The sequence below is a fragment of the Zalophus californianus genome, chromosome 3 (genome assembly GCF_009762305.2).
Source record: "Zalophus californianus isolate mZalCal1 chromosome 3, mZalCal1.pri.v2, whole genome shotgun sequence".
Taxonomy (NCBI): Eukaryota; Metazoa; Chordata; class Mammalia; order Carnivora; family Otariidae; genus Zalophus; species Zalophus californianus.
Genome location: NC_045597.1, coordinates 55,742,945 through 55,769,458, shown reverse-complemented (window position 1 = coordinate 55,769,458; position 26,514 = coordinate 55,742,945). Strand labels below are relative to the sequence as shown.

General features: G+C 36.6%; 1 protein-coding gene across 6 annotated transcripts in view; it reads right to left on the bottom strand.

Moving 5' to 3' along the window:
* Positions 1-25,902, bottom strand: part of COG3 (component of oligomeric golgi complex 3) — a 68,497-nt gene extending 42,595 nt beyond the window's left edge. The window contains exons 1-13 of one of the 6 annotated variants that reach the window (XR_003518941.2): positions 25,499-25,676; positions 16,377-16,523; positions 14,629-14,690; positions 13,235-13,400; positions 12,508-12,582; positions 10,963-11,055; positions 10,120-10,245; positions 8,484-8,564; positions 4,868-4,911; positions 4,270-4,396; positions 3,572-3,663; positions 2,153-2,292; positions 621-781 (exon numbers count right to left, since the gene is read on the bottom strand). Coding sequence is in view for 5 of the 6 variants with exons in the window: in XM_027588088.2 (XP_027443889.2) it covers positions 621-781; positions 2,153-2,292; positions 3,572-3,663; positions 4,270-4,396; positions 4,868-4,911; positions 8,484-8,564; positions 10,120-10,245; positions 10,963-11,055; positions 12,508-12,582; positions 13,235-13,400; positions 14,629-14,690; positions 16,377-16,523; positions 25,499-25,672 (1,488 nt within the window). In the remaining variant the exon portion in view is untranslated. Of the gene's footprint in view, positions 1-620; positions 782-2,152; positions 2,293-3,571; positions 3,664-4,269; positions 4,397-4,867; positions 4,912-8,483; positions 8,565-10,119; positions 10,246-10,962; positions 11,056-12,507; positions 12,583-13,234; positions 13,401-14,628; positions 14,691-16,376; positions 16,524-25,498 lie in introns of those variants that run through there. The other 5 variants (XM_027588088.2, XM_027588089.2, XM_027588090.2 and 2 more) reach the window with 5 other exon arrangements.
* Between the last annotated feature and the right edge of the window lie 612 nt (positions 25,903-26,514).

Below are 26,514 nucleotides of genomic sequence, written 5' to 3'. Positions count from 1 at the left end.
ACGGCCTAAAGAGCTTTTATGAGACAGCATGACACGTGGTTATGTGACAATCAACTATGGTGGCTCCTGTGCTATCAACCCTCTTCCATGCCATTTATTTTAAAAATAGAGAAATCACAGGGAGCACAAATTCAATTTAAAAGCTGAGAACACAGGGCACTTGGGTGGCTTAGTTGGTTAAGTGTCCTACTCTGGATTTCGGCTGAGGTTGTGATCTCAGGGTCGTGGGATCAAGCCCCATGTTGGGCTCCATGCTCAGGAGGGAGTCTGCTTGAGATTCTCCCTTTCCCTCTCCCTCTGCCCCTCCCCATGCTCATGCATGAGCACACACACTCTCTCTAAAGTAAATAAATAAATCTTTTAAAAAAAAATTGAGACATGTATTTCCTAGAAAAGGGGAGGGAAATTAATTATAAAATATAACTTGAAGGAAAAACAATGTAACAGATCATTTTGTTCAATTTTTAAAAATTTTATTTCCTGTGACTTTATGGCAAGTTTATCTTGATTTTACATCTTGAATGAGAATTAAAAAGAAAAATCCTATTTTCACTAGTACCAAACATCCAAAAGGTATATGGGGCTGAGGAAGAGATCAAGATCAAATAAGGGAACCCTACCTCCATCATCACCAACTTATCAGGATACGCCAGATCTCCAGGAGCAGGTTTGTACCCCGTGATGTCTGTCTGAATGTAGATGTGCGTTCTGTAGACGAGGCGCTCTTGTACATCTTCTAACATCTGCTTTACTCCAGCTGCAAATGCTCCCAGTTGTTCAGCTGATAAAAAAGTGTAATCATCCATTCCTTTATATTTAGAAAAATACTTTCTTTAAAAAAGCAAAATATTACTCAAGTGTCCAGTAGTAGTAGGAAGCATTTTTGCCTCGGGGACTGTGGTTGCATTCTATTTCAGTATGACTCAATGACCTCAGAAAAATTTAATAAATGTCTTTCAATTTCCTCAAATTTAAAATTGGGAAGTAAATTTGCCCTTATACCTTCTTTCTGAGACTCTGTGATATTATTTCTATTATTAATATAAATACTAAAGTCTGAATTTTAAAGTGTTTTGTGCTTTTTAAAAGTTATCTCATTCAGCTTCAAACCAATCCTGAGAGACAGCTAGGGCAGCTTATTAGTCGGGTCATCATTCCAATTTTACAAATAAATTGCGTCCCACAGATATTAAATGACTTGTTATTTAACAAAAATAACTTGTTATTTAACAACAAAAATAACTTGTTATTTAACAACAATAACTTGTTATTTAACAAAAGTGGAAACTTTTGTTTCCACACAAAAAAAAACAAAAAACAAAATGAGTAAAAAACTAAAATGAAATATGAGTTTATATACAGTTTCTGCATTCCTAAGATGCTTTCAGTGTTAAGACAAACCATCAATTCCCTAACAGCTTTCCAAGGGCTGGGGAGTTGGAGACACTATATAATAACATAAATATTCAAATTAATTTAATTAAGAAGCATTAATGTGTAAGAAAATACACATCTTAGAATGAACTAAATGCAGCAGAAGAAACTTTGGAAGCATAACAAACCTATAGTGTCTCCTAAGGAAAGTCAAAGTGAAAACAGTAATTTCTGTCAATAAAATAATTACTTGAAGGGTTTTTTTTTTTAATTATTTAAGTCATGTTTTCTATGACAATCAAATCAAATATTAAAGAATGTATCAGATGGTTAGAGTTTTCCAGAGAATTGCTTTTATTTGTAATTTCAAAAAAGATAAGTCATTATTATGTATGTACACTAAAATAATTTGTTTTTAAATCAAGAGCATGCAATATAGTCAATGACTCTAGGTATTTTGGTTAAGAATGTATTAAGAAATGTCTAATCCAAAACTGACAGTTCTCTCTGGATTTCAGATGCCAAAAAGAAAAATTAACTATAATTATTTTATTAATAATTTTGCCCAGATTTTAAAATTCTTCCCCATTTAATTTGTACTTTTAGTCAAAAAATAAGGTGCATCTTGATTTTAAAAGGGACAAGGCATCAACCCAAGCTATAAAAATAATGAATTTATATAGGTGAGTGGGGTAGAGGATAGGGGGTTTTCAAATCCATTGAGCCACAAATATAATTAAAAAGACTTTTGAAATTATCATTTCTAACTATCATTTACCATTGTTCTGTACATGATCTTCAAGCACCTCATTTTTAAGAATCCCACAAAGTTCCGATAGAGTCTCTAAGTGAATAACATGAATGATCAAAGGCCTGAAGACGTCATACAATGACACACACAGTTTCTCCAAAAGTTCACTAAAATGAAAGAATAAAACATGGCCATAAGTAGTAATCTTTTGGGGATTTTCTCATAGTTTAAAAGGTATCATTGATTTCTTCTAGCCAATAAAAATAAAAATCTACTGGAAAATAGTGCATGGGAACATTATATAATGAGAAGTCAAAGAGTGAAAATAATACTGTAGATTTTTCTTTGCTTTAAAAAGCTCAAAATCCGGGGTGCCTGGGTGGCTCAGTTGGTTAAGCGACTGCCTTCGGCTCAGGTCATGATCCTGGAGTCCCGGGATCGAGTCCCGCATCGGGCTCCCTGCTCAGCGAGGAGCCTGCTTCTCCCTCTAATCCTCCTCCCTCTCATGTACTCTCTCTCTCTTTCTCGCTCTCTCAAATAAATAATCTTTAAAGAATAAATAAATAAATAAATAAGCTCAAAATCCATAAGCAGTCTTGAGCAGCCACTCCAAAGTAGCTGTCCCCAGCCAAATGTCAATTCATTACAACTTTATTTCAGCAATTCTTTATATATGTCCACAATAACAAATATTTTTATTTAATTATCCTTTTATATTCTACATCATTTGTGAATCAAATGTAACATTTTCCCTAGGAAAGATGAATTGAAAATTCTTGAATACTTGGATTTAGATTAGCAAAATTCAAAGTACTTGGACATAAAAGTATTTTTGACAATTTTAAACATTTGAAAGGAAAAACTTAAGTTGTCTATATTCTTCAAACTGTTAATAGTACTCTTCTATACATAGCATTTCATCAGAAGTATCAAAACTATAAGGTACATTTGTCTCTTCCTCATTACAAAAGTCATAATCTTAGAATCTTGGTAAGAGTCAAAATCATCAATATGAAGAAACCAAAAGTGACTAACACAGGAGCTGAAAGGCACTTTGAGAAAAATAAGGAAAAGGTATTAAATAGTGTCTGTATTTTTAAGTGTCTTTCATTGGTTAGAACCACAGAATTCTTTAACTAGAAGGAATTATTATACTTAGTGGAGATAAAGGGATATAGACTGCCAAGACTTAGTTCCCAATATAGGCTTCTTACTATCATACCATATTGTCTCGATATACTATAAATAATGTAAAAGCATGTTGGCCTTTAAATTGCACATTTATTTTAAAAAAAACACTGTTCCATCCAATATTATGTTTACACACTCACAAAAGTTAAAACACTCTGCAGTTGACTTTAAAATACTCCTATAATATAGTAAGTCATGATGGTCATTAGGAAATTAAATCTTAAAAACAAGAGTTAGAGTTTGTGTACCACCCACTCTAATTTTGATGTTGGTTTTGTGAAAAATTCATTGTAAAGCTGGTGCTCATCCTGGCATACGTGGACCATAAAGGCACAGCCACTGCGAATCTGCAGGAAATAAACACACATTACCTACAGTCAAAGACACACAATGATCCCAGCATTTATGAGTAAAACAAACAATTTAATTGCACTGAGTTTATGCACATATATTCATAAAATAACTCATTCAAGAACAGAAGGTGGCTGGTTTTTCAATGGTTTACTGCATAATGTGAATATGGCTCGTTTTTATTTTCTTTTATTTTCTAAACTTTTGACAATGAAAATAAATTACTCTTTTAGTTGAAGAGGAGGTATTTAATGAAAGAATGTTTATGTATTTTTCTATAATATGAATTAAAATCGCTAAACAAAAGCACTTCTACAGCAAAAACTAAACTAAATCGTCAGTATAAATCCACAAACTCTGAAACTTCATCTTTCAAGGAGTAATACTTGTTTGTGAGTCTTCATTCTTCAAAAAACAGATCAAAATGAGAATACTTTAACAAGCTGAATGCTAATTATATTCTAGATTTCTCATAACTGAAAGAAAAACTCTTTAAGCTTGTTGATATGGGATCCAAAACTTATTTACCCAAATACAGCTTCTAGAACATCAAAATATTTCAGGGGAAGGTTTAACATCAATCAAAACTAGCAGAAGCTTACCAAGGCACAATGATCTCTATTATTCTGGCTTGTTAACTCTGTTACAGTACAAGTGATGCTAGGGCCCAAAAGGAGCTCCCGCTGGTCAAGGTAACACTGATGGATGTCATTTAGCAGTTGTTGGTATCTGATGAAAAGCAAATGAGATTGGAGTATAAATTTCTGATTTCAGATATGTAAATTAAATCTGATCTTAAATCCCAGAAGAGGTTTCAAAACCTCTAAAGCAATAAGGTCACCTCTTATTTGACCACATTAAATACTAGACATATTTATGTATGAAAAGAGATAAAATAAACCATAATGAACTGTGGTTCAAAAACTATAATTTTTATTCTTTTAAAAAGAGATTTATCTCCCAAGAGTAGAGAAAGATCTTACATGTTTGAAATTAAAAGCAAATCCTGCTATGGGAAAAAGAGATGCCTTGCAAACTCAGAAGTCAGGTCTACAACCTTTCCCCGAAGTAAGTTATGTGCTACAAGAAAAAGCTTGCATAGTATAGAAGGTAAATGCTCAGAAAATATCAGAAACATAACAGATTTGGAAAAATGGCACATCAAGAAGAAGGTAATTTGAAGAACTTCTAGGTACTCACTCAGGTATTTTTTCAGATCGCTGTTCTATTTGTTCAATAAGAGTCTGCAAAATAAAAATATATTAAAAATACATCTGTTTTAGTTATACTTTTAACTACTTTCTGATTTTAACAAATACATGCTAATGTTAGAAAATCTATATATACAAAAAAGCTGAAACATAAAAATCACCTATAAATACCACAAAATAACCACAACTAATATTTTAGAATATTCTTTCAGGTTTTTGTATACACACACTATAGTTACTATATAAAAAAAAAAAAACAAAAACCTGGAATTATACATTCAACATGATAATCTGCTTTCAAAAAACTACATTTCAAAACATCATCCTACTCAACATTAAATGAAAATGTATGGAATGCCTTAGCATAGTTCCTGGCACCTAGTAAACACTCGAATAATAATAATAAAAAAAACACTATTTTAAAGGGCCACATAATATCTCCTTAGGAAAATGTACCATAAGTCAAATATTCTGTTAGACATCTAGACTGTTTCCTGAAAAGAAAAGTCCTAGTGGTTAGGAACTCTGAGCCTGGAATGAAACTTAGAGGGTCTGGGTGCCAGCTCCCCAGGAGCTGTCTGAGCCCAGGAGAGAGGGCTCACTTCTGAGTTTCCACTTCCTACCACATAAAGCAGGTACAATAATAGTACCTACTTCCCAGCTGGGGACCCCCAACACTGGGTCAAAAGAGATAAATACCTAAAGGGGCTTTTGCTCCATTCTCCTAAAATGTTTTTTGAGGAAGGAATTGATTTACCTCTCTATCAGCAGTATTGTCTGCCTCATCAAATTCTCAAAAGCACTGATTGCTACACCTTAATCTGCCATTGTCTTGACAAAAAACAAAATGCCATCTAATCTAAACTACACGTATTCTCCACTGAAGCTCATATTTAATGAAAGTTTGCATTTTCTTTGCGTAATCTGGTCATTTATATATCAGATATTCATCTTTCTTACTGAGTTAGAAGCACTCTTAGCTTATTAAAAATATTAACCTTCTCACTTGTCTGTTGCAAACATGCTAGTTTCTGCTTTTCTTTGGCTGTTTAAAATTCAGAAAATGTAATTTTTATATCCTGAATCTTTTACTCTGTAATTTTTTCCCAATAATTTCTGTTAGGTTTTTTTTTTCCTGCTTATTTTTACATTTAACTCTTTAGTTCATTTAGAATGTATTTTGGTAATGTTATAAAGTGAAGAGCTTACTTTTTTCCCCCCAAATACTTAGCAAATCTTCCCAATACTATATAGAAAACTCTAACCCTTCCTCTTTAAGATTGATTTCTTTATATACTAAATTCTAGAATTTCTCATTCCAATGATCCACCAATAAATTCTTGATCAGTATCAACGTATTTTTCAAATTTACTTGTATAATTAGTCTTGCTTATTTAGTACACGGGAGAGCAACATGCAGAAGAATGAAACTGGACCACTTTCCTTTTTTATTGTTATGTTAATCACCATACATTACATCATTAGTTCTTGATATAGTGTTCCATGATTCATTGTTTGTGCATAACACCCAGTGCTCCACGCAGAACGCGCCCTCCTTAGAAACTGGACCACTTTCTTACACCATATACAAAAATAAATTCAAAATGGATGAAAGACCTAAATGTGAGATAGGAAACCATCAAAATCCTAGAGAACACAGGCAGCAACCTCTTTGACCTCAGCCATAGCAACTTCCTACTAGACACGTCTGTGGTAAGGGAAACAAAAGCAAAAATGAACTAATGGGACTTCATCAAGATAAAAAGCTTCTGCACAGCAAAGGAAACAATCGACAAAACTAAAAGATGGGAGAAGATATTTGCAAACCACATAGCTGATAAAGGGTTAGTCCTAAAATCTATAAAGAACTTATCAAACTCAACACCCAAAAAACACCAAATAATCCAGTTAAGAACTGGGCAGAAGACATGAACAGACACTTTTCCAAAGAAGACATCCAGACCGCTAACAGACACAGGAGAAGATGTTCAACATCACTCATCATCAAGGAAATACAAACCAAAACCACAATGAGATATCACCTCACACCTGTCAGAATGGCTAAAATTAACAACACAAGAAACAAAAGGTGTCGATGAGGATGTGGAGAAACGGGAACCCTCTTACACTGTTGGTGGGAATGCAGCCACTCTGAAGAACAGTATGAAGGTTCCTCAAAAAATTAAAAATAGAAGTACCAGGGGCGCCTGGGTGGCTCAGTCGTTGAGCGTCTGCCTTCGGCTCAGGTCATGATCCCAGGGTCCTGGGATCGAGCCCCGCATTGGGCTCCCCGCTTGACGGGAAGCCTGCTTCTCCCTCTCTACTCTCCCTGCTTGTGTTCCCTCTCTCACTGTCTCTCTCTCTCTGTCAAATAAATAAATAAAATCTTTAAAAAAAAAAAAAAAAAAAAAAAATAGAAGTACCCTCTGGTCCAGCAATTGCACTACTAGGCATTTACCCAAAGGATACAAAAATACAGATCCAAAGGGGTACATGCGCCCTGATGTTTATAGCAGCATTATCAACAATAGCCAAACTATGGAGAGAGCCCAAATGTTTACCAACTGATGAACAGATAAAGATGTGGTACATATATACAATGGAATATTATCAGCCATCAAAAGAAATGAAATTTTGCCACTTGCAATGACATAGATGGAGCTAGAGTGAAATAATACTAAGTGAAGTAAGTCAGAAGAGACAAATACTGTATAATCTCACTCATATGTGGAATTTAAGAAAGAAAACAGATGAACATATGGGAAGGGGAAAAAGAAAAAAAAGAGAAAGGGAAACACACCATAAAAGACTCTTAACAATAGTGAACAAACTGAGGGTTGATGGAGGGAGGTGGATGGGGAAGAGCTAGATGGGTGATGGGTATTAAAGAGGGCACTTGTTGTGATGAGCACTGTGTTGTATGTAAGTGATGAATTACTGAATTCTACTCCAGAAACCAACATTGCACTGTGTGTTAACTAAAAAAAAAAAAAAAAAAAAAATCCTTCAACTGACTCCCAAGAGGGCAACAGCAAGAGAGTCAGAGGCAGCAAAAATAAACAACTCTTTCTAGTAACTTCACAATGAGTAGTAAAAAGCTTTAAAATAAATAAATACAATAAAATACTTCACTAGCTGTCCACTTTTCCTGAATTAGCAAGACATGTGATACCCCTCTGAAATGATCCCTGCAGTCTTTCCTTTTTTCCCAACTGCATGCTATCAATGTCCTGTGTTTTGATCATAGCAAGTTACAAGTTCTCCCAAAATAGATGTCTCTACAACCATCCCTATACATGCTGTTCTCTCTGTATAAAATACCCTCATCGATCCCCTCAAGTTCACTATACATCTGAGCTTTTTAAGCTCAAATATCACTTCCATCGGAATCCTTCCCTGAGTATCATAGGAAGAGCTAGGTTGTTTCCTGCTCTGGGCTCTTAAGACATCACAAAATTACACTGCTGTAATGTGGAAGGACAGTGCCTACCTTTCATTAGTGTTCATTTCCTGGTATAAGCAAAGGGCCTAACATACAGCAGAACTTCAAAAGGGCTGGCTAAATAAACTTCAGAGTAATATCCTATTTATGTCAATAGACTTACTCTGACTTTGGGAGCAGCAGCTCGAAATTTCACATAAAATAATGTGAAGGCATTGTCTGCATTAGGTACAGACGCAGGATCCTAAAGAGACATGGAGGAGGAGAGGGAAGGAAGATAATTAGCAAACAAATATTTATTCAGAAAATGTGACACCAACTATTTCAAACAGCTACTGCTTGGCCTATATACCAACCAAAAGCTTAGAGAGAAAAATCTCAAAGAGAGACTACATATTAGTATTATTGCTACAAATGAGAAATACTTGTGTGGAGCTGTCATTTCCTTCCTCCTTATAATTAAAATGTACCCTATGTTACATGAATTTTGGTAGTAAACAGACTTCAATTCAGATTCATACTCAGTCACTTACTGACAGTAGGATACTGGCCAAATTACCGGACCTCTCTGAGATTCAGTGCATCCATTAAATGGTGATAACATATACTCATAAAGGGCGACTAGGTAGCTCAGTTGGTTAAGCGTCTGCCTTCGGCTCAGGTCATAATCCCAGGGTCCTGGGACTGAGTCCTGCATCAGGCTCCCTACTCAGCGGGGAGCCTGCTTCTCCCTCTCCAGCTCCCCCTGCTTGTGCTTTCTCTGTCAAATAAATAAATAAAATCTTAAAAAAAAAAAAAAAATATATATATATATACTCATAAAGTTTTTATGCAGCTCAATAGTAAAGCACTAGCTACTAGTACACAGTAGGTGCTAGTACTGACTAGGTATTAATTTCTTAAACTTATTAAAAATTTTACAAAATAGAAAAACTATATAGTCTGGCCTTCATATCAGCTAAGAGCAATGTGAACACTAAACTGCAACCCCAAAATCAGTGGCTTTGAACTGAACTGAAAATTTAAGAAGATATTCCATGTTCTTTAGAAAGTGAGCTTACAAAATAAAATGTACAATCTTTATGATTTTATTTTATGAAAGAAATGTGTTCAATGACTATCTTAGCTAGCTGTATTCTTAATTTTCTAATGTAACACTCTGCTCAATTTCCACCTAGCTTGCTTGCTCCATCTGTAATTGATCAATTTTTTTGTTTCCTTCTTCACTGATTACTTCTCCTGAATATAAGCCCCATGAGCCCAGGGACCTTACTGGCTCCTTATAGCTACTGTACGGTTCCCAGTACAATGCCAAGCATTGAGAAGGCACTCAATAAAAATACATTTGCTAAACATAGAAAATTATCTATCATAAAGAAAAAAATCATACATACATATTATCTATCATACATAAAGAAAAAAATTCAAAGTATCCATCATATGTAATCCCACCACTAAGACAGAACCACTTTTGTCATTTTGGTGTATTTCCTTCCAATATTTTCATGAATTAGATAAGAAAATGTTTTAAATGACAAACAGTTTGAATCTTAGTACTTACCATATAGTACTGAGTACTTCTCACACTATTAAATATTCTTTGAAAATGAGATTCTGATGGACAGATATAATATAGCCATTTTTTTCTATTATAAATAAAACTGATGCATAATCTTATTTAACAAAAGGTAAAAAAAAGTTTTTAGAGTTACTAAGTAGTCATCTCACACTTAGATTATGGAAGATAAATGAATAAAAAAAGAAAAAGAAAAGAAAAAACACTTCACCAGTTAACTTACCCTTTTTAGTAACTGATTTGTGAGGTTTTGTAGTGTGTTCACAGTGTATGTCTTCATCAGGTGCAAAGCTTTAGAAAGACATTGCTTAAATTTCAGTAAATATACAGGATAATCTTTAAAATTTGGCTGTAAAGGAGAGGGAAAGATTTACAAAGAGTAAACAAACATAGGCAGAGTAAACTATGAAAACAAACCTGTCCTTTATACAGTCTTATACAGATCGTAAGCTCGGCAAAGATGAATACAGGCTGCCCCTCCCTCGCACCCACTCAACCAAATGCTTACTTTACGCCATTTGGCTTTTACAAAAGACTTAGAATCGTACCTGTTTTCACTAACCAAAAGAAATCCAAAGAGGATTTTCACTTTTCTGAAATGGTAACTGCTTCTTCGCTCTATGCCACTTTGGCTTACAAAAGGTTTCATAGGAACATTCTACTTTCAGATAGTGGGGGAAACCTGTACAGCTATAAATCCTTGGGGGATAGAAAGAGGGTGATTAAATCAAATGGCCTGTTCCTTTATTTCCTCCCAAGTAACACTTTTTGCTTGTCAAAGAAATATCTAAAACATTAGGAAGTCAACAGCCTAAAAATCACTCATCCTTTTAGGCGGCATAAAACTGTTTCAGCCAGGACCTCTTTCTACTCCAGGAGTTGCCTCAGCAGCTGAAAGTACTTTTTTACATCACTACGGACAACGATTAAGAATTTACTACAGTCTTTCTTCAAATATAGTAGATACATTTTTCCCTTCAGAAGAAATAATTACTTTAAAGCATAGGAAATTATAAAATAGGGATGTTAATATTTCTTAAAAACATACAGAAATACCATGACTTACATGCGATGAGATATATGTTATACAATCATCTAACTTGGCCAGCATAGGTATAAATCCTTCACTATTAACAGACAACGTAGGAGAATTCAATTTCTTTAAGGAAAAAAAAAAATCTTAATTCACAAAAATATACAGGCAAAGTTGAATATTACGTATTAGAATTAGCATATTTCCCATTAAGCTATAACACAGTGATACTAATATCTTTACATTTTAAGAATCACCAAAATATCCTCAAATAGTAGCCCACGTGTAATAATAAAGAAAGGACAAAAAAAAATACTGATTTAATTCAGTTTATTCCTAATGAGCTTTCAGGGGGCTCTTCATAAATTAATATTTATATTAACCCCAGTGTACAATGTTATACTAAAATAACACATCAACTACCTAGATTTCCCATTTTCTAGTACTTTATAACATATACAAATTTCCTACTTTCAAACACTGGTGATTTTCTCAAGGTTAAAGGATTAACTAGCAGTCATACCATGTTTAGCAGTCATATTACAAAAGTAAAACATATATAAGTAAAATATAAGTAAGCATTTATAAAAATATAATGTAAGTATAAATATGAGTAAAATATAACATAAACGTTCAGTACTTATTATATAAAATTACACATTAGAATATATAAACTATATAACATATGTCTTTAATATAATATAAATATACAAAAATATAAGTAATGTATGTTAAAATGTAAAAAAACCAGCCAATTATTTCTCTTGATAGCTTGGCCATGAATGATTTCCTTGTATTCCATTGTTAACTAGCTCCTAGTTTTCTAACTCTGTAGTAAACCATAATAATTATGATTAATTTAATGATTTTAATAATTTATATGTAGTAATTGTGATTAATTTATGAGCCAGAAAGACATAGGAATATAATTTACACAGCAGTTTTGAGACTATTACTTTGTGATACAAGCATGCATTATAAGGACTACACTTCAAATTAAACATGAGATTAATTTAAAAAATGTTTTGATTACTAATAATAACACAACCACAGCAAGATTTAAAATTTAATATTTCTTCTTACAATCTTCACAGCTTACAAATAAGATACTATAAGTGGTAACTGACAAAGAGATTTTAATAAGAATAATATAACTTAAGAACTACTACTTAAGGGCACCTGGGTGGCTCAGTTGGTTAAGTGACTGCCTTCGGCTCAGGTCATGATCCTGGAGTCCCGGGATTAAGTCCCGCATCGGGCTCCCTGCTCAGCGGGGAGTCTGCCTCTCCCTCTGACCCTCCCCCCTCTCATGTGCTCGCTCGCTCTCTCTCTCTCTCTCAAATAAATAAATGAAATCTTAAAAAAAAAAAGAAAAAAGAACTACTACTTAAATCATATTTGAAAAATTCTGAACTGGTAATGATATCTCCATCGGGTACAAATAGGAATATCTATCAGCAAGCAAACTATTAAGTTCAAATATCACTCAGGCCAATTTATAAATTTAAAAATTATATTCAGAAAGGGAAATATAAAATAAGGTTATTAACTTTACAAAAAGTAAAAAACCATGCTTACTGTGTTAATAGTTTCCAATTCATTAAAATAGGAAAGCTTCTGTTGAATGTTTTCAGCCAGATCAACAAGTTCCGACTTGTGTTTTTTAAAAGAAAAAAAAATTAGCATAAGAACGTAAGAATCAACACTCCAGTCTCAAAATTACATGAATAGATTTATACCAGATAGGTTTATGTTAGACATAAGATTTCAGACTAATGCTCAAAGATTTCTGCAATTATGGACTAATAAGCAATGATTAGTATAGCAACTTACATATGATCTTTTATAAAACAATAAATAATTGCTTTTAAAAAAAACTCAAAATACACAGAGAAAACTCAGATAAAGTACTTAAATGTTCTATCTTTAAATCATAAATTTAACTGCAATCTAGATCAGTTCATCTTTTCATAAACCCCACCATTACTACAATCACTGTGCTTGTCTGAAGTGTCAATAGTAAAGTGTGCACAGAGCAAACTAATGTATCCTCTTCACTCTGAAATTGTGCTGAGATATAACAGCTCAAAACGTAGGAAAGCTTGCCTTGCCCAGTTCACTCATGTAAGCTTATTTAAAATAAAAAAGTCTGACAATGTAACAATTTGCATGCTTAGCACAAGGCCTCATACAGAGTTCAATATATACTTGGAGAAATTAGAGAAATTACAATTAAATTCTATTCATCTACTTAAAAATAAAATATTAAATACAATCACTAACCCTTTCCCATACTCCAAATTACCTGTTCTCTTAGGAGCTGTTCACAGGCTTCATGTAGGGTTCCTGTCTTATTGGACACAAAAAGATACTGTTTCTGCAATGATTCCAGATGCTGAAGAGCACTGTTTACATCATTCAATATAGCGTCACACTGCTCCTGAAACCCAGACAAGTAATCCCTCATCTGTCTAGAAAACAGAACCAAAAGGGGATTGGCAATAATATTTTCCCCCAATAAGCAGAGTCAATAAACAACAAAGTCTCATTTTTCCCCAAATGCTTGAATTTCAGGAGAGAAGTCTGACCATTCACTAAAGCTTATCATATTCAAAAACTATGTTAACGCCTTTTTCAGTAATTTAGAAGGAAATCACTGCAACTATAAGCCAACAAAAGGAGTCAACCTCGAAGCCACAAGCTGGCTTTTCACACGTAAGGCAAGAAATCACTGGCCCAACTTTCAAAAACTAGTACACTAGGGCCATCCCAAGGTATGGAATAGGTCAATCCCTAAGGTCACTTATGCCAAAAACCCCACGATGGTGTAAGGTCATGGAAAGAATTTTGGACTTGGAATTAGAAGACCTGAGTATAGGGGCACCTGGGTGGCTCAGTCGCTAAGCGTCTGCCTTCGGCTCGGGTCATGATCCCAGGGTCCTGGGATCGAGCCCCGCATCAGGCTCCCTGCTCTGTGGGAAGCCTTCTTCTCCCTCTCCCACTCCCCCTGCTTGTGTTCCCTCTCTTGCTGTGTCTCTCTCTGTCAAATAAATAAAATCTTTAAAAACAAAAAGAAGACCTGAGTATAAGTCTCAGCTCTGCCCAACTCTCTATGACATTAGGCAAGTTACTTAATACTTTCAGGCCTCAGTTTGCACATTTGTAAAATGGGAAAAATAATACCTTTCCTCACATAGCTGCTATAAAGATTAAGTGGAATCATGTATCAAAGAGCCTAACACATTGCCTAGCAATAACACTTAATAAATGTTAAATAAATGCAGTTATTCAACCCACAGTCCCCAAATCAGCTAGAAACTATGCACCATCATTTCTTCCATGCTAACAATATACACAGACAGAACCACATAGTTACACCCAGTCTAGGTGGGCATCCCTAAAATCTCTTGGGTCTCTACTCCTAAAGAAAAGCAACAAATATCTCTTACAGTTCCTGTAAAATTCCCACTTGAACCCAAATCTTTCTAGAATTATCTAAAAACCAATGTCTGTACTTCTTCACCTATTATGATACAACTATTTTTTTTAAATCACACAATTTCTAACTCTTTTTAAAGAAAATGTTGCTGTTGGATCTTTCTTTGTACCTTAATTTTGTTTGAAGACACAGATTATGAAATGCTGCAGATGAGTATGATTTAAAAATCAGGATAGTCAACAAACTCAAGAACCACATACCTGTACTTAGTTTCTTCATCCTGATCCATCTGAGTTTGTAGCTTTGCAAACCACGAGAAAAACTGGAAAAATAAAGAGTATTATATTGTCAACAAAACTAAAACAGACAAAATGAAAAGTGGCTACATGCTAAACAGCAAGTAAAAAGGGTATACACTATCTAAGTCTTATTGTATGGGATCAGACATTAATAATTACTTTTAACCAGGAGATAACAATTTAATTCCATAGTCAATATCTACATGCTAGGAAAAGCAAAGGATATTAAAAACATTGGTCATATCCAGAGTCAAACAAGGAGGAGTATTAAAGATACAATATGTAAAAAATATATATTTCTTCCTAAGAGGCTAATGCCCATTTGCTACTTTGCTCAATTTGAACAGGTAACTTAGGGTTTTTGGGTAAATGTTAATATTAATGTTACCTAATAAGAAATGTAAAAATATAAACTGAAATAATGTAACAGAGTGGATTAAGAACATGAATTTTTGTATCAGCTAAACCTGGGTTTGAGTTATGGCCCTGACACCTATTTCATAAGTCATGAAAAATATCTATTACTAAAAAGAGGCGGAGAAGACTGACAAAGAAGCATGAAGGATAATGGAAATGGTTTATATCTTGATCACAGTGGTAGTTAAACTTGTCAAAACTCATCAAGCAAAATACTTAAAATGAGTATATTTCATTGTGTATAAATTATAACTCAATATACTAGGTTTTTTCTTAAAGAGAGATACATAGGTACAAATTTAGCCCAGATGACTTTTTTTTTTTCAAATAATCCAAATAAGTTCATTGACACAGCGTAAGACTATCTTCTCAAGTGGGATTTGAAGTCAAGGGTATGCTTTATTCTCTCAAGATACAAGGCTTGCCAAGTACCTTAGCCATCATTTACTGGACACTGACTGTGTGCCTGCCATACAGGGTATGCATTATCTAATTTTCAGAAAAACCCCATGAGAAGGGTATACAGACATCCTTGTTTTACAGATTAGAAAACTAAAAGCCTAAGATATAAGTAATTTGCCTAAACTCACAAGGATGGTAAGTGATGGAAGTGACTTTCAGATCCAAGCTGGCCTATCTCAAGAGGTGGCGCTCTTTTTCACTCTGCAGCACCGCCTCTTGACTTACTACATATGCAATTCAGCATGCTTGCTTTTTGTTTTACTGGGTAAATGCCTAGGCTTTGATTTTTACAGGGTAGAAAGAAGAGACAGGGGAAGTGGCAGAAGAAACTGCTATACATTTAGGTTTATAATGAGCAATAAATAAAAATCAAGGAAAGATTACACATGTAAACTACTGAAAAATGACTATAAGGATTCATCTAAAGAGAATACTTAGGTTCTTAAAAAAAAGAAATTACATAGCAACAAGCAGAGGGGTATGTGCGCACATATGCGAGTATGTGCACACACACGCATGCTGGAGGGGGACACGTTAACATAAACATACACTGGGGGAAGTCAAAAGTGCATGAACTATTAAAACCCTAATGACTAGCTATCAACATCCACACTTGGAATATCATATCTTTATCTGTATTTCAAGTATAATTGGGCAAGAGGTTAATTTAAAACACTTACAAAACTAACACAAAATCAAGATTGTTCTAGAAAGATCTGATGTTAACTATAGTTTCAAATGTTCAAACTTTTAATCAGGACATTTTTATTAGCCCTGTCTTGAGATATTTAGAATAATCAAACGTCCTTAGCAACAACACTGCCATTCACCTGCTGCGCAGTTTCAATTCTTTCTTCTTCCATTTCTAAGGAAGTGAAACCCTTCGAGAGAATGTCTTCTGTAGATTCAGGTATTACTGAAGTCTGTGCAATGGGCAGCGACTGGGATGTTATGCTACATAAGTCTTCAATTGGAAGCTTCAAAAAAAAGAGCCACAAAAATATTTAAATAACTTGAAAACTCTCTAAATAAGATTGCTATTCCATCTCACTGTTTTGAAAGAGAAAGAAATGTTTTCTATTAAATCATTTGAGGCTAATAAATGCCATATAATAATACAACTAGGCTCTTTCTATTAAATGTTAGTCTCAAAATATAAATGTGATGCTGATATATAAAGTAAGATTTTTGAGTTACATTTCTAATACTGGCCGTGAATCTGTGCTAATCAATACACATTTTCTTACTTGAACCTCTTGTGAACTGGCACCAAAGGCAAAAACCTGTATGCTGTTGAAAGTAGCTTGCCTTCCCAGGATCTAACAAAAGAGCTTGCCCTGATTAATGAGCACCAACAGAAAATAAATCACACCCAAGAATTAACTATCAATAGTTATCAATTATCAATAACTATCAATTATCTCCTTATGCCATTTCTACCAATGGCACACTTCACACACACCTTCTTGGTGACAAATTTTGAAATTACAACTGAGTAGATAGAATTTCAGAGTTTCCCACCAGTTTCAGAAGAGGCCCACCTAAAAGGCCTCACTTTGAGGCCATCAACCTACAATTCTAGTTCTCCACTACTAAAGATAGTCCAGGTGTTAACTTACCTATAGTCACACAGACATGCTATTTTTAGACCTACAATAAACAGAGTGTGGTTGCAGGGTAAGGTAAAAGGGCCGGTTTCATTTCAGTTCCAGTTTTTAGTCCTCAGGGCATAACATTTAAAGCCCACTTATATAAAACCTTGACCCAGGGCCTTAGGAAATTGCTCCCATCTGTTTTCCTAGATATAAAACTTTCATCTGAAGATAGTATTTGATCTTCAAAGCAAAAAAAAAAAAAAAAAAAAGCTAGATGCACAATGCACCATCACTAATTTAGAAATACAACCCTTTGTACCTGAGTTCAAGTGGAGCCATCCCTTCCGGTACGGTAAAGCACCTTATAGTGCAGCCTGGTTTGAACCCTGCTCCTGCTCACGTATAAGCTGTGTGACCATGGGCAAGTTACTTACTACTTCTAAACCCCAATTTCTTCTCTATAAAATAAGAATTACAGTATCTGGGCTGCCTGGGTGGCTCAGTCAGTTAAGTGTCTTTCTGCCTCTGGGCTCAGGTCATGATCTCAGGATCCTGGGATTGAGCCCAACATGGGGCTCCCTGCTCAGTGGCGGAGTCTGCTTCTCCCTCTCCCTCTCCCTCTGTCCCCCGCCTCCAGCTCATGCTCTCTCTCTCTCTCAAATAAAATCTTTAAAAAAAAAAAAAGAAAGAAAAAAAGAATTCCAGTATCTCTATCATGAAGCCATTGTGAAAAAAAGAAAACACAGGTGTGGCAAAACAGGCTTCTTAAACTGCTGGGAAGCTGCAAACCAAAAAAAAACAAAACAAAACAAAACAAAACAAAACAAAACAAAATGCTCAAGAAAGTCTTCATCTGCCTTCTCCCCACAAATGAGTCTGACTCAAGAGCCAGGAGGTCATGGGTATATGTAAATACATCTTATTAAGGGCACCACTTATTCGTGTAAACTCTTCCTGAATGGTGACATAATACCTCAGTAATAAAAGGACACAGTAAAAACTAAGTTTCTCAAATCCGGTGAGAATCTATCTTGAGTCTGAAGTATCACCAGCAACTGTGTGCTGCCACCAAGGGTTCGGAAAGTAAAAGGGCCTTTGTTTCATTTCAATTCCAGTTTTGAGTCTGGAGGCAGAGAAGCCGTGCAGTCACACTATTCCTGCTCTGTGCAACCAGCCCAATTACCAACAAAAGTGGCCTCCTTGGAGAGGGGGAGGTACCCCCCAGAGACAATACTATGTGTATTTAGCATAATGCCTGCCAGATAGTAAACACTCAATAAATCTGAGCTACTGCTATTTACCATATTATTCTTATTATTCCTATTTATGAGCAACAGAATAAGTAAATCTATAAATCAGAATCTAGAGTGCTTCTTGGGAACAGAACAGTCCATAAGCTATTTTTATAAAATTATATCTCACTAGGAATAAAATTTAGTTCTATATGAAGAGACTGCGACAAAATTCAAACATATGGGACACCTGGGTGGCTGTCGGCTGGGTGTCTGCCGTTGGCTCAGGTCGTGATCCCAGGGTCCTGGAATCGAGCCCCACATCAGGCTCCTTGCTCAGTGGGGAGCCTGCTTCTCCCTCTGCCTGCTCTGCCTGCCACTCCCCCTGCTTGTGCGTTTGCTCTCTCTCTCTGACAAATAAATAAAATCTTAAAAAACAAAAAATTCAAACATATAATTCTATCATCAATGTTTACACAATACCTAAAAGGGAAAAGGGAGGGGAGATGTGGATCAGGCTCAGATTTGAAGAACATACCAGAAAGCACAAGGATACTAGGCTAAGGTAAAAGAAAGCTGGACAGAGGGCTGCTGCAAGGGATTCATCAGTACACTCAACACAGCTAAAGAATCCATGAAATTGAAGACAGTTAATATAATAACCCAACAGTAAACACACAAAGGGAAACAGTGAGAAAATACAAACTGAACACACTATCCAAGAAGAATTGGATGGTATCAAATTATCTAGTATATGCATAATCTGAATACCAAAAGGAGAGAGAATAGGGTAGAAAAAATATTTTAGTTAAGAATTTTCCAAAAATAATAAAAGACACCAAACTACAGTTCTGAGCTCAGAGAATCCCAAACAGAATACACACACAAACACACACACACACACAAATGCACATCTAGACACATATTCAAACTCCTGAAAAACAAAGTTAAAAAGAAAATCTTGGCAGATGAAGGAAAAAAGACTTTACATGCAGAAGAATGAAGGTAAGAATTACAGGAGACTCCTCATCAGAAATTAGGCAAATCTTTTAAGTGATAAAAGGAAAAAACTGTCAATCCAGAGTTCTTTATCTAGAATATTTTTTTTTAATGAAAGGGAAATAGAGACTGTTTAAACAAAGCTGAGGGAATGCATTTCTAGCAGACTTGTACTACAAGAAATGTTAAAGGCAGTTCTTCAAAAGCAGATAGAACATAAGTACCAGATGGGAACCTCAATCTTAAAACAAAACAACAACAACAAAAAAAACTAAAGCGCTCCAGAAATGGTTTAAATAAAGGTAAATATGACAATTTTTAAATTTTTTAATCACTCAGAAAGATAAATGTAAAAAGTAAACATAGTATCAATGTATCATGGGTTTAAAACATATGTAAAAGTAAAATACATAACAATAGTACAAAAGAGAGGGGAAGAATTGGGAGCATACTAATGTGAGATTCTTATTCACACATGAAGTAGTATAATATTTAAAAGCAGACTGTGACTAATTAAAGAAATATATTGTAAACACTAGGGCAATCATTTGAAATACTGAAAACGCATAGAGGCCCTAGCAAAATTCAGTCCTTCAATACCACCAAGACCTATATCTATCCTTAATTCAATCCCTTTGAGAAAAAAGATCTTAAATGTATCTTTAAAAGTCATATAAATCAATGTCAAAACTCTGGTTATAATACCACATACATGGTTTTGCAAAATGAAAATGTAATAATCATATTCTATCAGAGTTTATGAGGTCTTAAACCATATAATTCTGACACCACTTGACAATATATCACAAATTACAGAAAAAAAGTAAAATTCCTCTTGTTCCAGAATCATTTATAATATACATAGCAGTCTTTTAAACATAGTTACTTGAAAAGATAATAAATTTACATGGCACAAAATTTAAAGGACATTCAGTAGAAGTCCCCTTCCCCTGGACCCATTCTCCAACCATCCAGTTCCTTCCTCAGAAGCTATTAGTTACGAGTTTCTCGGGATTCTTTCCTATAATAGCCTATATATAGACAAGGGAAGTGTACCTTTTAATAGTATGCTATACACACACTTTGCCTTTTTCATTTAATATGCATCATTTTCAATTGTCTCTCAACAGAGTATGGATTTTACTCTCTCACTTTATATTATTTTTTAAAGAATTTATTTATTTATTTGACAGAGAGAGAGAGACAGCGAGAGAGGGAACACAAGCAGGGGGAGTGGGAGAGGGAGAAGCAGGCTTCCCGCTGAGCAGGGAGCCCGATGTGGGGCTCGATCCCAGGACGCTGGGATCATGACCTGAGCCGAAGGCAGAAGCGTAATGACTGAGCCACCCAGGCGCCCCTACTCTCTCACTTTAAATTCATAACTGTCTGTCATTAAACTATAACAGGCCCATTATTTTAGAAGTCCAGGAGTACAGAATGATTATTTAAGTAAAAACCAAGTCTTCCTTCTTCTTTTCCATCTTTCCAGTTGTTCTTCTCTGAGGCAATACCAGTGTTTTGTTTGTTTGTTTTAAAGATTTATTTATTTGTCAGAGAGAGAGAAAGAGCACAAGCAGGGGGAACAGCAGACAGAGGGAGAAGCAGGCTCCCTGCTGAGCAAGGAGCCCGATGTGGGGCTCAGTCCCAGGACCCTGGGATCATGACCGGAGCCAAAGGCAGATGCTTAACAGACCGAGCCACCCAGGCATCCCAATACCAGTGTTTATAATTGAGAAATTCTTCTAAGGATTTTGAGGGCAGAATGAAGAACTTAAGAAGGAATGAAAGAGATAATTTGCAATTTTTATCAATCTTCCCTTATAGAAATTATTCAAAGCACATAAACATAATTTTATTCTAAATCATCAAAAGAATTATAATGGAAAAGTAAAATCCTTCCCCCAACTCCAACTTTTAGCCAATTTAACCATTTTCAATATTTTTGGTGGTTACCCCATAACTCTAAAACACAGATTTACAGCAGTCTTCACTCAATTCATCAATCTGAGGTCCCCACTAAGTAAAATGAAGAAATGAGTCTCCCTAATATTTTCTTCTACATTTAATCTCAAATCCTGTCATTTATGCCACCTTTTTTTAGATCTTCAAAATGAATAATATTTATACCTTATTCTGTAATTAAGTCTTTAGATTTTTTAAATGGTTGTACATACTTCCTGACTTCCATAAATTTATCAAAACTACAAGTTTACTGATACTGTCTTTCTTTCTGGGGTGCCACACAAATATTACTGTCATGTCAAAAGGACCAAGGGTGTCATACACATGTGGTCAGTATGTCATCTTGAACCAAAAAATATTTATCTTCTAATTTACTTTAGAAAACCAAATCATATGAAAACTCTAGATACTTGAGAAGGTAATGCAGATATTCCAGATACGGTCTATAGTCACGTTGTGAGTAAACATAATTTGAATATATGAAAAAGCATTCTATTTGATTATGTACAAATACTAACTACTTTTCAAGCATAAGGACTTTTATTTTTAAAGATTTTATTTATTTATTTGACAGAGAGCGAGCGAGCACAAGCAGGGGGAGTGGAAGGCAGAGGGAGAAGCGGGCTCCCCGCTGAGCAGGGAGCGCCATGTAGGGCTCGATCCCAGAACCCTGAGAACATGACCTGAGCCAACTGAGTCACCCAGGCCCCCTGCATAAGGACTTTTAAATACCAGAAATAGAAGGAGGCTTCCTGTCCTGTTCCCTTGTTCGCACTAATACAAAACCATTTACTCTCAAACCAAGCAAGAGAGAAGCCAAGCAGACCACTTCTAAGAAGTAATTTTTTAAAGAAACAAAACAAGTTGCTTTTTAAAAGAGTACGAGAAAATGCCCCCATTAGGTACATTTGCTCAGCTGTCTTCTTTTCTCAAAGCACCTGGAATGGAAAGGAAAATCAAGAAGAGGTGTGGTGGTGTCACAAACTTTCCCGTCCTGACCTCTCATTCACTCCTGGCTCTCCTGGCTGGCTCAGTCGGGAGAGCACACAACTCTTCATCTGGGAGTCGTGAGTTCGAGTCCCACACTGGGTGTAGAAATTACTTTAAACAAATAAATAAATAAACTGGCTCTCATTCACTCATTCACTCCTGAGTCCTCTGGCTCACTCACACTGTGCTGGCTTCCAGATGGAGCAGATATTTACCACCAGAGAGAGAAGAGCACAGATCTAGGTTCCTAATTGGCAGTCCTAGAGAGCTACTGTATAGTTTATGCAAATGGTATGTCAACATCTTAAATAATAATTACAATAAACTATCAACCTCACCTGACGAGTTAAGCAGGTCCAGGAAAAAAACAAATACACCTTTCTTTCCCAAACTTTACTTCTTGCACAGTTCTGGGTTAGAGAATATCACTTTCATAATCTAAACAATTCATTCCCTAAATGAAACCTGATGTTCTTTCTCTCACTGGAGCAAATCATTGAAGAGGTATAGATGGAATCCCAGAACCTTCCTCAAGGCACTTAACCTCTTTTCTTACCTGTGGTCTGAGTGACACCTGTACCAGCTCAGGATCACAAAATTCTAATCTATTCTCTCAAGTTATTAATCATTTGGGGGGAAAAAGCATATAATATAATATTACCAGGTCACTCGCTGCGTGAACTTTACATACACGACTTCACTGAATTCTCACAACTCCCCATCAGACAAATAAGGTACTATTATGAACCCCACCCATTTTATAAAGAACAGGCTCAAAGAAGTTAAATATATTAAGAACACACAGCCTTAAGGAAAACACTGTCACAGTACATTTCAGGTAAATTTCAGGATCAATTATTGTACCATTTATCAAGAACTACTAAGTTCAACAGAAAGAAAAAGGCCCTCACCACTAAAAAATTTGCCCTGGCTATAAGAAACCAGTCTACCTAATATTTTACTGCAAATTCTTTTATCTAACACCAAAAAAAAAAAAAAAAAAAAAAAAAAACACAAAGATTTAACTTCTTTCCAAGGTAAGACCAGTTCCCCTTCATAAAAGAGAAAGCTATTTTCTACAGAAGTTAACAGCTTTATGATATTTACTGAAGCTTAGCTGGCCTTTTGCTATTCAACTAACCTGCTCAGTTCCAGTTGTTCAGGAAGTAATTAATCTTGTGAAAACTGTGAAACACTACAGAAAATCCTTTACAGATACCCTAGACAAAATAAAAATTGAGGCATTCTTTTTCAGCACCAGTGTTAAGAGTGGTAATAGATGAAGAATTCAATTCCAATGTTCCCACCAGACATATAAATACTTTAGTAAAGGTAAATGAAGGCTGCAGATAGCTAAAGAACAATGAGTCCTCTGAACGATCCCAGACAGGTAAATAAAGGTCATTTCATTCTCGCAGGAATCCAGTATCTAAGCTACATGTACCAGAACACCCTCACTGAACCCCTGAACTTGTCAAGCTCATCGCCTACCCATGACTTTGCATTGTTTTTTCCTCCACCTGGAAGGTTATTTCTCTAGTCTTTGCAAGGCCGGCATCTTGTTTTCCATCATGAATTTTCACATTAGACTGTCACTTTCTTAGGCTTCCTTCCTTGTCCCTTTGTGTCACACTATCTTGTTTTGTTTTCCTTGTATCATGGATCACTGTCTGAACTCACCTTGTTCTTTTTTTTACAAGTTCTTGATCACAGTTATGTCAGCTCCATGAGACTAGGGATCTTGATTTTCTTATCCTTCTACCCTCAATTCCTAGCCCAGAGTAGCCACATAATATATGTTAAATGACTGCATGGGGTGAATGTGGGCATTATACTGCATAAATACGAAAAAAAATGGGGTGAAAATGAAAGATTCCATTTACTTCCTCCAAACCCCTTTCCTTCATGCTCAATAATAGTTTATAAGCTAAGATAATAAAAGCAAATTGGGTTACTATTCTTGTGGACTATATTCCCCACAGGCGCTGTAATGTCCAAGCATCCTGCTTCGGTAACAGGCCAAATCAATCATAAACAGACTGGAACGTTTATAAAGCAAACAACTTCTATTATCCAGAGAATAAAAGACTTTGATAGCCAAGCCAAAGAAATTTCTCCGTTTCCTCCTTTATTTCAGCATAGCATCCTACAGGTGGACAGAGAAACACAAGAAAGAACGCCTGTACTTTATGGTGGAGCACGTAACAGTGAAAGTGAACTTTCAAATCAAAGTTCTCAACCTCTAATATTTGAGGGGAGAAAAAAAAAACTGTGTCTCTAAAAACAATGTGCCTTTGGACACAAATCCAAATCGCGTACAAGGAGTGCTTCCAACATAAAAAATAACCATCGTTATTAATAAAATAGTAATCCTAAACCTGGCTCTCAAAACCAGAAAAAAGCCTGCCAAACATCTGACAATTCGTAAGATGTACTTCCTGGTATTGTAACTACTTGAACTGAATGACACAAGCGGTAATATACATAAGATTTTAATTAAGATTAAAAACGTTGACACTAACACCGAAAACCAGCGTTACCTAATGTACTGACCCAGCTTTCAAAGAAAATTCATTTTATGGCTCTGTTACAGGTCAGATAAAACGATCTCCCATAACCTGTACTTGACGGAGAGCTTATTGCTCAATGATGAATGAAACCGTCACTCAGGGTCAAGTTGTGTCTCTCCAAGTGCCCCCATGGAAAGAGGAAGCTGGGTTACTCATTAAGGTGGTAAACGAATACCAATAGGAAGAAGGCTGTCCTGAAACAAAGCTCTTCGGGTTCGGTGCCCTCTCCTGGGAGATGGTGGGCAGCAGGAATATGCCTCAGCTGAGAGCAGGGACACCCGGGGCAAGACGCTCAGGGCAAGGAAGGCTCCCAGCCAACCGTCCCACGCCGCAGGTGGAGGGCTGGGTGCCAGCCAACACCAGCCACTGGACGCCCTCGCAGCCGCCCCCGCCCAAGAGTAGAGTCGGCGGTCGCCGGCAGTGCGAGGCCTGACAGCCCGGGAAGGTGAGGGGGCCTCTACCACCCGAGCCGCCACAGTGAAACGGGAGGAGGGAGGAGAGCCCCCGGGTGCAGTCTGCAAGGCCGGGGTCCGCGGGCGCGCCGGAGAGGCATCCCAACCCCGCCTCCTTGCCGCCCCAGCCCGGTTCCAGCAGGTCACCTCACCTCGGCCGGAACGGGCAGGTTCTCTGCCGCCGCCTTCAGCTCCAGCACCGAGTCCATCTGCCTGTCGGTCAGCGGCGCCGTCGTGTCGGGTCTCCGATCCCAGAGAGCCAGCCTTTCCCGAGCGTCCCGCTCTGCCGCCGCCTCAGGCGGCAGCAGGAGCGCCGCCTCTGCCATTGCCGCTGCCTCTGTGGGCCTCAGCAGCAGCGGGGTGGTGCGGACCCCGACAGAGAAGCCCGGGCCACTTCCGGGGGAACCCGGGCTTCCAGCAAGGCACCGGCGGCGGGGCGGAGCAGAATAACCTAACCCCGGAAATACTTCCACTGTGTGTGGGCGGGACCGAGGCAAGGATCGACGTGGCTCTAAACGGGGTACAAATATTTCCGGTTGGGATATAGAAGAAGCGCGCAAAGAATATAGGCCCTGACGGAAATAGAAATGCCCCTACCGGAAGTCTCTTTCTCAACTTCAATAACTTTATTGTTACGTGTTCTTCAGGTTATTGACAATTGAGCTACCTGACCCAGCCGGCAGAGGTCCTCCTGAACTCCAGGATCTCCAGCCTCAGTTCACCGCTGACTAGTCTGGGTGGAGTGCGTGGACCGTGTGATTTCCGTGTAGACATGTTGACCGTTGCCACCGCCTAGATCACAACCACCAGTAAAAACTTTTCCAGCATCCAATAATTCTGCTGTTAGAAAACCAAGTTATGGAAAACATAAAAACTCAAAGATTTCTGTATATGAAAAATCTTTAATAGTATCAAATAACTTGGGGGGGCTTGGGGGGCTCAGTTGGTTAAGCAGCTGCCTTCCGCGCAGGTCATGATCCCGGGGTCCTGGGATGGAGCCCCATGTCGGGCTCTCTGCTCGGTGGAGCCTGCTTGTCCCTCTCCCTCTGCCCGCTGCTCTCTGCTTGTTCCTCTCTCTCTCAAATAAATAAATAAAATCTATGTCCAACATTGAAGAAATGGACCAATTCATGGCACAGACATGTAATTGAAATACTTTTCAATCCAA